Source organism: Sinocyclocheilus anshuiensis, unplaced genomic scaffold, assembly GCF_001515605.1.
Source record: "Sinocyclocheilus anshuiensis isolate Anshui unplaced genomic scaffold, SAMN03320099.WGS_v1.1 scaffold492, whole genome shotgun sequence".
Lineage (NCBI taxonomy): Eukaryota > Metazoa > Chordata > Actinopteri > Cypriniformes > Cyprinidae > Sinocyclocheilus > Sinocyclocheilus anshuiensis.
This window is the reverse complement of record NW_015558605.1, coordinates 1508411-1522593: the sequence shown is the minus strand read 5'-3', so window position 1 is coordinate 1522593 and position 14183 is coordinate 1508411. Positions and strand designations below refer to the sequence as shown.

The window sequence follows — 14183 nt, the reverse complement described above, 5'->3', positions numbered from 1 at the left end:
TGCATTGCGGCATGAATAAATTATGCAGTTGCTTTGTTTTACAGTTGTTGATTTTATTTGCCAATTTTATTTGGAAGGTGTATAAAATAGAATTGGGATTGGGCCTTACAGTTTTCTTCCAGTTGTATCCTTCAAATACAGTGTTATTTTTCATAATGTTGTGGAGATGCCTTCACACGACATCAACACCTCCGTGCAGCTGCAGTTGTATTGAACCTATTCAAACCGGAGAATGGACTGTTCGACCACTGAATCCAACAGATTTCCACTAAAAATAGCTATAAGATGTCACCTTATCAGCAAAAACTGCATAAATTTAATTTGATTTAATTGTTTAAAACAATTTAAATACTATTTGGCCAGTGGAAAAAAAAGAGGTCAACTTTATTGTAAAATATTTATCTGAGAACTATGTTAAACAGTTTTGTTTTTATGGATATTTTGATATATTTATTCTAAAACATATCAAGGATACTGGGTGGTTTTTAGCAATAAAAATTAATGTGTATAGCACATTTGGCATTATAGTCCGTATCTCATATTTTCCTAACATATTGTACCCTTAACTGCATTAAACATGGTGTCACGTGGATGGGAATATGCATGGAATTGATATGCAGATGAGGCGTTGTAAATTCCATATTTTATAAATGAGACCCCAGATCTATTCCGCCAAGACCAAACACATTATCATTGCCATTAATATTACCATGCTAAACTCTCAGAGTTTTCATGCCAGAACTAAATTAACTTCTCAATGTGACAATTTAGTAAATAGACCAAGGCTATACGATCTTTTTTTTTTCTTCTGATATTTGTAAGCATTTCAAATGAACTGGACACCATATCAGGTGTGCATTCAGGCACGGTCATGTTTGTTTAAGAATGGAAATTCCAAATATTTTAAACACCCATCATACAGTTATTTTGAACACAGGCTATAGTGTATTGTGTATATACAATATATAAGAGAGGTTGTTCCATACACTGCTTTAAACACACACACACACAAACTTATTTACTCTTACTGTGAAACCAAAGTTTTGTGTGATTGTGTTTTTGCAATTTTTTGCCTACTAAAATATTTAGGCTAATGTAATTTTCCATTCACCAGTCACTGTGGCTGGTGGGTACAACGATTAATTTCCAACCCTGGTCACAGTATTTATATATATTACTCAATCATCCAGATACATACCTCGGGTCAGTCAATTATTATATTGATTTAAACAATTATTATCAAACTGTTGTATTCATTTAGTCATATATAAATATATCTTGGTGTAGGCTATATCTTTAGACTTTTATAATTCCTTATCTTCTTGTTGTTATGACCTTGAGATATTATATGCATCTGTGAGCTGTTTTTGTATGCATCTGATCTCTCTGCTCGTGTGTGTGTGTAGACATGTTTGTGTTCTAGGGATGGGTGTGGCCTCTGTTAACCAGCTGGAGATGGTGATTGCTCCTACTTTGCACCTTACCTAGATATAAGGACCGCCCCAAACACTCGTCTTCTGCCTTTGAGACTCATTGACTTCGTACCGTCGTGTTTCGCGTTCTGATTGACTGTTTTCTGCTATTGTTTGTATTAGGGCTGCACGATAAATCGAAATGGAATTGAAATCGCGATTCGACAGAAGCTGCGATTGTCATGCGTATCTTTCAGTGAAGCACGGTTCTGTGATCAGTAGTAAAACTCCATCCGAAGGCCAGAGAAACTCCAAATACGCCTCGCAGAAGAAACCCAGAAAATGCCTATAGCGGTAGTTGGATAAATGGAAGATTCAGCTGCTTTCATTGATTCAACGTGACTAATAAACACACGACTACGGCAATATACGGTTTATCTGAGTTCTTATTATTATAATTTTCATTAAAATAAAGTATATTTATAATGCAATGCCTTTATCACTGCTTAAATACTATGAAATATGTTGAAGAGTGTCGTACCAGAGAGATATTCTGAGTGTAGTGAATCTGTTGAGTGTTTGTTATTGTAAGATCAAATTCTGAATCTCCTGTTTATCTGAACATTGCCTGTTTTGACTATGATTTGGATTCTGATTCTGCTTTCCGATCCACCGGTTCACATCTAGAGAGTGAGGAAAGTGTTGCATGAGTCTCATTGCATGAGTCTCACGCTGAATGCGTGAGAGTTGGCAGCCCTGCTTAAGTCCAGCTTTTTTGGAGAAGAGGTCTTGATAGTTTTGATTCCCTCTTCAGCTTCAGATTGTCTGACATGGTGGAGGCGCTGATCAACAGGGTGAGAACAGAGCACACGTCCAATTGGATCATCGTCATTCCACTGCTACACCTTCTCAAAGGCACTTCAGAACCATTTCAGCCAGTGCTTAATCAAGTCAATGCACAATATGAGAAGTGCTGGGTTGGCCTGCAGGGACTCAAATTGGAGTATGTAAAAAATCGAAGGTATGAAATAATCTATGTAATAAACAGTTTCCAAATGTTCTTCTGGGGCCGGTTGCACCAGCTGGACGTACACCCGGTTGTAAGACTAGGCTGGATGTAAAATGCGCTTTAAGTCGTGCATAGAAGTTATACCCGTTGCACCATCTCGGTGTAGTGCTACGTCTGAGACTAAATCTTACACCTAGTCAGAGGTAGGTGTAAAGTGAAAAGTCATGATTTGCTCGGACATTATTCGTTTTTAGGATTCATGTCTGTTAGTTAATTATTACTGCAGACGTGAACTGTAATGTTTATGGTCTTTTCGGGCAGGATAAACGATATCAATCGCGAAGCTCGATGTAGACTACAGCCTACCACACTGTCGACAGTAATTGAATACAAAATATATTGCTGTACAGCATGTTATAATTATGCAGTAAAATATTGCATATGAACTGGGATTATTAAAAGAAACTCCATTTGACATCTTGCTTAGAACGACAGTGTAAATGCCTGGAAATATTTCATGTCTTTATCCATTCAGTATTTGTAGCGTGCCCGCCATCTAATAATCGCAATAAGTTTTGTGCTTTGTTACTTTTAATCAGAAATAAATTATCAGTTTTCAAATTCTGTCAATTTTATCACAAACTATAAACGTGTTTTTTCAGCCACAGAAAGACGCCAGTAAAACACAAAATGTCACGCAAAGTCACATTTACCTCAGGAAAGACATTCATTGTACATAAACTTGATAGTCAGCTATAAAAAAAATAACTTTTCGAGAGAAGCATTGTATTACATTTATTATATTTTACTTAACCTTGATGAAATCTGTCATGGGAATGCAGGGAGACTTCAGATATAAAAACGCGGACTTGTTAGGAAATGTTTACTCAATGAAATCATGGTGCAGTGGCTTCACTTGTTATGTCTTGAGCAATTCAGTTCTATAGGCCTATTAGTAGTTAGTTGTAGCCATTGCGGCGTGAACGTCGTCTCAGCTATATCTATAACTGCGGGAGAATGTGTCGGCGTGGACGCGCATTGTCTACGCCTGGCGTAGTTGCGCCTGATCATAGTTTCAGTTGGTGCAACAAGTGTAAATGTTTATCGTAAAGCTGGACGTTGCAAAGCCCCGCGTAGGGCTTACACCCAGCTTTTTTTACATCTAGCTGGTGCAGCTGGCCCCTGGGGTTTTAATTTTACATTTTCTTGTAGATATCATCAAACCTTTGAACCCACCTTTTCAGTTTAAAGTAACATGAAAAATGTTTTTTCTGATTTTTGACTTGTCATTGTTTAATCCCTCTATTTTAGGGCAATGTTGGATCTCATGAAGGCACATGCACACTTGGTGGAGGTGGACAGACTGCTGGCGCGGTCTTGGATGTACTTGATGACTTTAGATGAGTTGGTCGAGTGTGACTCCTTCATCCATGCAGAGCTCCTGGACATCCTGCAGCTTTTCACCATGAAATGCCCCACAGAAATCTCAAACAGCACTTCAACAGTGAGTGTCAAGCTATCAGAAGAAGAAAGTCATACATATATTTAAATTGGAACAAATTAAATTACCATGTAATATAACTTAGAAAAATATAGCAGTCTGAACCCTGTATATTTGACTGTTATGTTATCCCAGAGCGTTTTGAAGATTCTGGAACACATTCAGCTTCACTTGCTTGAACAAAGATACAGGTAAAGTTCTTTTACTAAAATCAAAATAATATTTTGTTTATTTGTTGCTTGCCAAAATATTTTAGCCAAACCGTGACCCCCGTGTGAATGAGTATGCATTATGAAATGATAAGCAATTCAGATGATAGCTGTGTTTTTGTCACATAACATGATTAGGTAGACCCAATAAATGAGTCAATGTACGTTCCAATTTTTTTTTTACTTAACTCACACCCACACCCAGTGGAGGAGAATAAAAATAAATAAATAAAAAACATTTACATTTTGGGCAAAAGAGGTTTCCGCCCAACATCGATGATATGTAATTCTGTTTTATCATCACTAACAACATAAAGCTACCTATGACCTTGTGTTCCTACCAGACTTTAGCTCAAGTTTCCTATTAAATGTGAATACTACTTTTAATATAATATCCAGTTTTAATATGCCATTTGAAGCAATGCATGTTTGTGCAATTTTGCTATATTTTAGTGTTTAGTGGTATGCCGTGGAATTTTATACCTATTAAAACTGCGCCATGGTGCAAATAAAAAAAAAAGGGTTTGGAAGCAATGAAGAAGCAAGGTTTAGGAGAAATATTAAAAATGCTCAAAAGAGTGTGAAAGAATGACGAGCAATAATCACTCACCTTTGGATAGAAAAAAAACATGTACGATCAGCAGGAGCCAGAAAAGACCTACTACAAGTTACATCTGTGCATTTAGAAGAAGAACAGAAGTGTGCCTCTACCCTACGCCAATCCATACCAGCAGAGTTATGCCAAATATGAATTTTATTAATATTAGCTGCCCAGTAATACAACATGAAATTGGGCAGAGCTAATCACCCATATGTTGTTTCCCTTCGAAATAGCTCCATCTAACAATTTAAAAAAGGATCAGAACAAGACAAACACATAAACTTACACATTACAAAACAGCAAAATATGACAAAAACTAGCCCTATGTTGCATGTTTTAATTCATTGAGTGGTGTCCAGTTATCATCTTTTAGGTGAAAACTGTTTTATTGCAATTTTTTCCAGTACTGGGTAAAATGGCAAACTCTGGTTGAAGTTACTTCCAGTCAGTGTTAGAAATTAACAAAGGCTTGGGGCAAAGATAAAGATAAAATATAAGTTCAAGTTGATTCCAATATCATCAGTTATACTGTATATGATGAAAAGGCCACTTCCTTTTCATTGGCATGTATATGCAAAACATTTTCTCAAGAGGGTTTCTAGATGATATGTGCTAAATTTTTTTGATATTAAATTATATTAAAATATTATCAGGACCCCTAATACAAAATTAAGAAAATCAAATAAAAAACCCAATAGCCCTATCAATATGCACTGGTTAACAAGCTTTCATTATTTTTTTATAGCTGTCTGAATGAGGATTATGGCATTCAGTGCATTCAAGCAGCTTGCAAACTTCTAGAGATGATCTGCAAAAGAGTCAGTCATGCGTTTACTGATATTCCTGTTGCTTGCATGAACCTTGTGGCTGCTGTGTCAGGATTTGCCCAGGTATTCCATTCTGAGATCATAATATCTTTGTTTCAAATAATAACTGATTAAAGCCGTTAGATGTTCAGAAGACAATGACGCAATATGCCTGACATTTGTTCAACCCAAAGACAACACAACAAACAGACACTTTCTCTGAGAAGACTCGTGAGTTACTCCGTTATGCCAAGCAAACTGTCAGAAGATGGATTGGACAAACCTTCCAAGGCATACTTATAAACACAAGTTATCAAACGGCTGCCAACTTCACTAGAGAGATTGAGGTATGCAGTACAAGTATGTTTATTTAAACTGACCATCATCTATACCTGTATACTTTATTATAATAATTTGGTTTGTTCTGCTTTACAGATGTGGAATAACATTGTATCCATTCAATTCATGAGTAAGGACTTTACTAAAGAATGGAGAGAGACTTTTACATGGGACTTTGAGGGAAAGTATCAAAAGGTATTGATAACAAAATTCCAGAGTATGTCTCAAAATATTAATAATCAAGTTCCATGACTTTTGGTTCAGTTAACATTGTTTAGTATCTACGTTCCTCTATTCTGTGCCTGGAATACTGCGCTAATGACTCTTTTTAATGAGTCAGGCAAAAAAAAATAAAAATAAATAATATATATATATTAATAATAAAATGAAATATAAATATTTATCAGTTTGTATACTCAAGGCTTGTCAGATGTAAATCAATAGAATTATTGATATTAAAATAAGGTTTTCTTCTCCTGTTTAGTATTATACAATGACCAGTATTGATTTTGATATTTTCTTTTGCACATTTCAAATGCCATTTATTTTCAAATGCACTCTATTTAGTATATAGGACTGATTATTAGGGATGGGGTGCTACCTCAAAATTACAAACAGAATCAAACCTTAAATTTGTCAAGGGCAAAACCATAAAGAGACATCAGAAAACTGATTTATTGCTATTTTTCATCTTATTGGGACTAAATACAATTTCTTGATTTTTCTTTCGAAACTTGACTCTTGTTTATAAATGCTTGATACAACATGGTTGTAATTCCTGAATGATTTGGAATACAGACCTAAGGTTGGTCTCTTTTTAAAGAAGACACATAGCAGATTATTGCTGAAGTGAAAGCATTTAAACAAAGTATTAAAAAAAGTTATAGAAGTTTAAGTTTACAGTAAAGATAATGTAGTATACTCTTTTTTTTTTCTTTTAAATAAATATTTTATAAAATGTTGCACTCTAAAATTGCTATAAAATCAAAGCCATATGTCTAATCAAGTTATGTTCCAAATTTGAAGCTGATATCACAAAATTGTTCTTCCTGTGAGATTTTGTTTGGACACTATGCCAAAAATAACCACTGGGTGGCACCCAAACTCTATTGATTTTTTTTTTTTTAAACGCAGTTTTCTGTCACAAATCAATCATTTCGATTACAAAACAGTTACCAAATATGGAACCTTTCCAACCATGTGTTTTGTCAAGATTACAAGAGATTTGATTTTCTTAAACACAAGCCACAAAATCACAGATTCTAAATATACAGTATGTTTTTATATCTTAATTTATACCCCTAAAAGGGTGATGTATCCCCTGAGATACAAACATTTAGAGACCGATTACGAAAAATGTAAGCATTTAATTAATAAAATTTCAATGTAAACCTAATGCTGAACAACAGCTTTTTAAGCCTTCCAACATGTGTAAATATGAAGTGAAGTGACGTTTGGCGACCCATACTCAAATAATATATATATATTAATAATAAAATGAAATATAAATATTTATCAGTTTGTATACTCAAGGCTTGTCAGATGTAAATCAATAGAATTATTGATATTAAAATAAGGTTTTCTTCTCCTGTTTAGTATTATACAATGACCAGTATTGATTTTGATATTTTCTTTTGCACATTTCAAATGCCATTTATTTTCAAATGCACTCTATTTAGTATATAGGACTGATTATTAGGGATGGGGTGCTACCTCAAAATTACAAACAGAATCAAACCTTAAATTTGTCAAGGGCAAAACCATAAAGAGACATCAGAAAACTGATTTATTGCTATTTTTCATCTTATTGGGACTAAATACAATTTCTTGATTTTTCTTTCGAAACTTGACTCTTGTTTATAAATGCTTGATACAACATGGTTGTAATTCCTGAATGATTTGGAATACAGACCTAAGGTTGGTCTCTTTTTAAAGAAGACATATAGCAGATTATTGCTGAAGTGAAAGCATTTAAACAAAGTATTAAAAAAAGTTATAGAAGTTTGTTTACAGTAAAGATAATGTAGTATAATATTTTTTTCTTTTAAATAAATATTTTATACAATTTTGCACTCTAAAATTGCTATAAAATCAAAGCCATATGTCTAATCAAGTTATGTTCCAAATTTGAAGCTGATATCACAAAATTGTGCTTCCTGTGAGATTTTGTTTGGACACTATGCCACAAATAACCACTGGGTGGCACCCAAACTCTATTGATTTTTTTTTTTTTAAACGCAGTTTTCTGTCACAAATCAATCATTTCGATTACAAAACAGTTACCAAATATGGAACCTTTCCAACCATGTGTTTTGTCAAGATTACAAGAGATTTGATTTTCTTAAACACAAGCCACAAAATCACAGATTCTAAATATACAGTATGTTTTTATATCTTAATTTATACCCCTAAAAGGGTGATGTATCCCCTGAGATACAAACATTTAGAGACCGATTACGAAAAATGTAAGCATTTAATTAATAAAATTTCAATGTAAACCTAATGCTGAACAACAGCTTTTTAAGCCTTCCAACATGTGTAAATATGAAGTGAAGTGACGTTTGGCGACCCATACTCAGAATTTGTGCTCTGCATTTAAGTGCACACACACAGCAGTGAACACAAACACACCAGGAGCAGTGGGCAGTTATATTGCTGCGGCGCCCAGGGAGCAGTGGGGAGTTCAGTGCCTTGCTCAGGGGTCTCACCTCAGTCATGGTATTGAAGGTGGAAGAGAGTACTGGTTATTCACTCCCCCCACCTACAATCCCTGCCAGACCTGAGACTCAAACCCGCAACTTTTTGGGTTACAAGTCCGACTCTAACCATTAGGCCACGACTGTCCATATGTGAACTAGATCAACTTTTATTGGAGGGTGAGTAAATTTCCCACTACAGACGGCCATGCAGTTATTAAATGCTTCCTGTGAGCTAAACAAAGAATGTAGAAACAAAGTCACCACATCTAAATATTCAACAATAAATATACAACAAACACCCTTTCAAAATGAAACCAAGAAATAAGACCTACACTTTCACTGATTCTCCCCACAGCTTCTCAGATGTTTGTATCCCTCAGTATATGTCACACATTTTAGGGTTAAATAGCATAAATAGAACAAATATGCAAAATAGCTTTGCATAGTCTTCTTCACTGTATAAATTAAATATCGTTTAATCCTTGTTAAAGCTACAAAAGTTATAGAGCAGTGATTTTCTCTCTGTTTTTTCTCGGAATGACATATAGGACACCGATAGCAGCTAGTAAATTAGGAGTGGTCACTGACAGTTTTCGAGGATACTCACCAAGATTTTGGTGTAAATTTGTATGTATTTGTCCATTCAAGCGCAATATGATGCAAAAAAGAACTCATTGCGGTGTTCGCAGGCTGAGAGATGTAGCTCTCTGTGTGCACGCTGAATTAAGGTAATTTGCAGCATCTTGGGCTTGAATGGTTTTAAATTGCCAAGGCTTAACGACATGTGCAAATGACAAACTTGCAAATGATAAACTTTCATCTTGCAACACGTGCAAATGATAAAACCAACACTGTGGTCCCTTAGAATTGTCACCACCTTTCTCCTCACTAGTGACGGCCCTGTTCCCAACCCTAGTGTCTAGTCTGTTCTAGCTCAGCTCAGTGCATTTCTTTGTTGCTTAATAGAAGTTCATACAAGTGCCATCAAACCACAGGATTTTGCCTTCCAGTACATTTCAAATCTACTGAAATGACTGAGACAAAGCATCTTAAGCAACTGAGATTTGCATCTGGTTGAACGGAAATAAATGTGACATTTAACAATGAAACGTGTGTCAGTGAGGGCAGTTGTCCAGGTCAATGTTTGTTGTTCTGTATTTGTAAATATACAAAACAATTTTTTACTCTTATTAGGAAGATCCTCTGGACCAAATCCAGGTTTATTGTTCAAAGGTTGAGGAACTTAATGTCTCCAAGCCTTTTTTGGTGGGTAGCGTGGAGAAGTGTGCTCTCCAGGCTGTTGCTGCAAAATGTCAGGTAAAGGTCTTTCACTTTGTTCTCACTGACAACATGAGTCATATAGCATTATACACACATACTGTACATTAGAACATTTAATAAAATGAGATGAGGTCCAAAACATAATCCAGTTTAAAGGTTTCTCCTTTTCGTTCTAGCAGAATTTAGTTTGAATTCAGCTTGAACCCTTGCATGGATGTTTTACCAGTCATTAATATCTCAGGTCATTTCTGACAAAAATTGTTCCGCAAATTGTCCAAATAATTTGAGATGTCAAACCTAGGAAACTGCAAATGATATTTAAAATAGCCTTGTAGTTACCAACGTTTACCTTTTTAGCTTTTTTTTGATACTGTACATAGTCAGTTAAAGCAAAACATTAAAGGGATAGTTCACCCAAAAATGAAAATTCTGTCATTAATTACTCACTCTCACGTCGTTCCATCTTCGGAACAGAAATTAAGATATTTCTGATGAAATCCGAGAGTTTTCTAACCCTGCATAGACAGCAAGGGAACTACCACGACCAATGCACAGAAACGTAGTAAGGACATCGTTAAAATGGTCCATGTGACATCAGTGGTTCAATCGTAATTTTACAAAGCTACGAGAATACTTTTTGTTCGCAAAGAAAACAAAAATAACGACTTTATTCAAAAATTAGTCTCCACTGCATCACCCTATATCACCGTTTTGGAGAGTATCACGACGCATACCCGTCCTATGACCTGAATGTAACGTAAGTCTGTAATGAAAATGTTGTCATCATTTTCTTAGCCTTACAAAATGGTTAGTTCCAGTCCTTAATGCTGATTAGTCAATAGCTGTGTTTTATTTATGATAAAGCACGGGTATGACCACTTCACCCAATGCTTCTGTCTATCACTGTGAAACACCGTTAGCAAACAACCTTAGCAACCTTAAATGAGCCAATCAAAGAAAATGCTGGAGTGACATTCTCACGGTTACAGAAAACACTGCTGAGCCTTAACTAAAAAGAATCTAATATCACCACAGTGGAGCTGTTGCTGAATTTGTTGTGGAAACTTACTTGTTGGAAAAAAATTGCTCTTAAAGTCGTGGAGGTTTGGAAGCCAGAAAATGGACTTTATTAGCAAAGTAACAAAGCCGAGTTATGTTTGCAAAGACAACTCCAGAATCCAGTTTTGCACGCACACAGTGAGAGGTCAATATGAAAGGCTGAGCAGCGTGTCAGTTAGGGTTGCCACCTGAATCCGTGTATCATTCCTTTTTTGATTTAATATTGAAAGTAGAAAAATGAAAAAACGGCTCCTTTTTCATTTTTTTTTTTTTCCAAAAAACTAAAAACGAGAATTCAGCTTAAATTTTCGTTTTTCGTTCAGGGGTAGAAAAATTAATAAACAGCTTGAATATTCGATTTCTACATGTGGGCGGGAATTAAACGCCCCTTTCTGCTGATTGGTCAGCTGAAGATCAAACCGTGCCGTCATCAGTTCTTCTGCAGTTTTCACGCAGCAGAATAATAGTCCTCCACTGCTGCAGGTGTACGGATTCTTAACGCATTTATTGCAACTACATTTAATCTCTTTTCATCAAACAAACAGACTAATGAATAGCTCGACACAACTTGTAACGGAGCAGAGTCTAGACAAGGCTTTCTTCTGTGTAGACCAGCGGTTCTTAAAGTGATAGGGGGTCCGAGAAATAATTAGCTATAGCCTAAAGCATTTCCAGACTGTAAAGTCGCTTTTTTATCATGATACATAGGCCTACTGTGATTTATTCCAAAGTGACTTATATGATGCATTTAACGTCAAATAATCTAAATGAAGCCTTTTATAAGACGAGTATTCGCTGTGGTTCATGTTTGTGGCATGCGCCGGAAAGATGCTCAAGGAGACCGAGACGTGCTAAAGAAGCGCATTCTGTTGTTCTCTTTATTTTTCAAAGGCATGACATTTTGTAGTTATTTTGAACGTAACTGTCACAGGTTGACTCTATAAACTTGGACTTACAACACACCCATTTCACTTGTACTGAGCATTGCTGGCAAATTAACATCTGTGTACACATCAGGAAGGTGGTATGGAGTTTTTGTTTTGTTTAGTCTAAGTTTGTTACTGCTGTGTTTTTTGTTCTAGTTTTCAACTCTTTATAGTTTTCCTTAAATCACAATTTTTCTAAAAAAGAACAAAATGTCTGGACACACAATATTTCATGTGATAATTACATGTATTTTTCTTGTTGCAGTTGAACTTCCAGGTTCACACTCTGTACAATTAAACCCTTAATCTAGGTCCAACTGGTTTTTAAAACAAGCGCCACGTCACTTCCTGTGGAAGCTGCCATTTTGTTGTGATGTCAGAGGGGGGAGAAATTAGGAACAGTTAGTTTTCTATTTAATTTGTTGTTAAACTTTCTTCTGTTAATGGTTGTTGTTTTACTTGTTTGGAAGGTTTAAGTCTGGTTGTGTTGGGTGTTTATATTATTGAATTTGCTTGTTACAAACCTTTTTTGTTTGTTTTCTCCCCAGTTGGTATGCCCTGTAGGAGGGGCATCAGCCTATAAATAGGCTTGCTGGCTGAGAGGGAGTCAGTCTTTGTTTTTGTCTTTGGTACTGATTGTGGATTGAGCAGTGTTGCATACTTGGGCCATTTGGTTTAGCCAAATTAAGCACATTGTTGCCGTTTTGTTTTCTTTTTGTACAGTTTTTATTTATTTTTGTTTTCTCTTGCACTGTAAATATTTTTTTTTCAACTTCCAACAAACCACCAATTTTTGATTATTGCACCAACATTTTGTACAGGACGTCATTTCCTTTTCCACTCCAACTGGTTGGCCTCCTACAGTAATGTTACACAAATAAAAATATACATTTTACCATACGACTATAAATGACAGAGTTAAAGTTATTTCCCCTCGATGGGGAAAAAATCCAAGTGAACATCAATCAGTACACAATATTAATTTAAACTGCATATTCAAACTGCTTTAAACATGACTGCTGCTTATTTCCTGTGCACTTCAATACTGGTCTGCGCTTGACTGTAGTCGCTTATTGCGTTTATTTAACTCTTCGCAATGTATTGGAACTGTGTGAACTAGAGTGACTACTCACCTTAATGTTGTTCTAAAGGCTTATTACTTAATTAACACAAAAAAATGTCCTGCTCGCACTTGCCAATTAAATTTTTTTTTTTAAGCGGATGCATATTTGTCGTAAAATAATCCTATGCATCTCATGGTGTATATTCCAAGCATTCTGAAGGTATACTGTGGGTTTGGTGAGAAACAAACCGAAATGGCAAGTTATTATATTTTATGAAAATCTTGCGTTGCAGTCCTGTGCGAGTGCGCAGAAGCTCACGCCGTGCACAAGTGCATATCCTTTTGAGATAGCAATTATAATCAATTTTAATAAAACACAAGTCTACATTATAAAACTCTTAACAGTTGGCTATTTAATATCTGTTGTTCTGTTGTCAGAATGACAGTTCTTGCGTGAACATTATAGGCCTATATATACCCAAGCCAATTTATTATACTTTCCTTTTTGCCCTAGTGTTTAAAATTTTATTTTGAAATGAATGAATGAATGAATGAATTACTGTATTAAACAAACAGACTCACTGGGTGAGCAGGGTAGGCTATGACAGCCGTCATATCATACCCTGCCATGCCCAGCTGATGCAAAGAATAGAATTTATATCGCAGGGTAGGCTATGACAGCTGTCATATCATACCCTGCCATGCCCAGCTGATGCAAAGAATATAATTTATATCTACACAGAAGAAAGCCCTGTCTAGACTCTGGCCCGGTACGGACTATTCATTAGTCCATTTGATGAAAAAAGATGAAATGTAGTTGCAATAAATGCGTTAAGAATCCGTACACCTGCAGCAGTGGAGGACTATTATTCTGCTGCATGAAAACTGCAGAAGAACTGATGATGGCACGGTTTGATCTTCGGCTGACCAATCAGCAGAAAGGGGCGTTTAATTCCCACCCACGTGTAGAAATCGAATATTCAAGCTGTTTATTCATTTTTCCACCCATGAACGAAAAACGAAAATTTAAGCTGAATTCTTGTTTTTTGGAAAAAAATGAAAATGGAGCCGTTTTTTTTTTTCCTTTCCATTTTGATACTTTCAATATTAAATAAAAAATGAATGATACACGGATTGTCTGTTAATATAATATTCCATACATTATCAGAGCTTGGTAAACATAATTATTATATTTTTTAGACATGATTAGACAGATGAATTAATAGATTATAATGAATGTTAGACCCTATATATTAATTTATCATTTATATTAATCAT

General features: G+C 35.5%; 2 protein-coding genes across 2 annotated transcripts in view; both read left to right on the top strand.

The window, feature by feature from the left end:
• Positions 1–14183, top strand: part of LOC107680187 (gastrula zinc finger protein XlCGF57.1-like) — a 964523-nt gene that overhangs the window by 37203 nt on the left and 913137 nt on the right. The window lies entirely within an intron of this gene.
• The window catches only part of LOC107680181 (E3 ubiquitin-protein ligase rnf213-alpha-like), a 100144-nt gene that overhangs the window by 19985 nt on the left and 65976 nt on the right, over positions 1–14183 (top strand). Inside the window, exons 9-15 of the mRNA XM_016475966.1 lie at positions 2227–2433; positions 3733–3925; positions 4058–4113; positions 5478–5622; positions 5733–5885; positions 5974–6072; positions 9771–9893. Coding sequence (XP_016331452.1) covers positions 2227–2433; positions 3733–3925; positions 4058–4113; positions 5478–5622; positions 5733–5885; positions 5974–6072; positions 9771–9893 — 976 coding nt within the window. The remainder of the gene's footprint in view (positions 1–2226; positions 2434–3732; positions 3926–4057; positions 4114–5477; positions 5623–5732; positions 5886–5973; positions 6073–9770; positions 9894–14183) is intronic.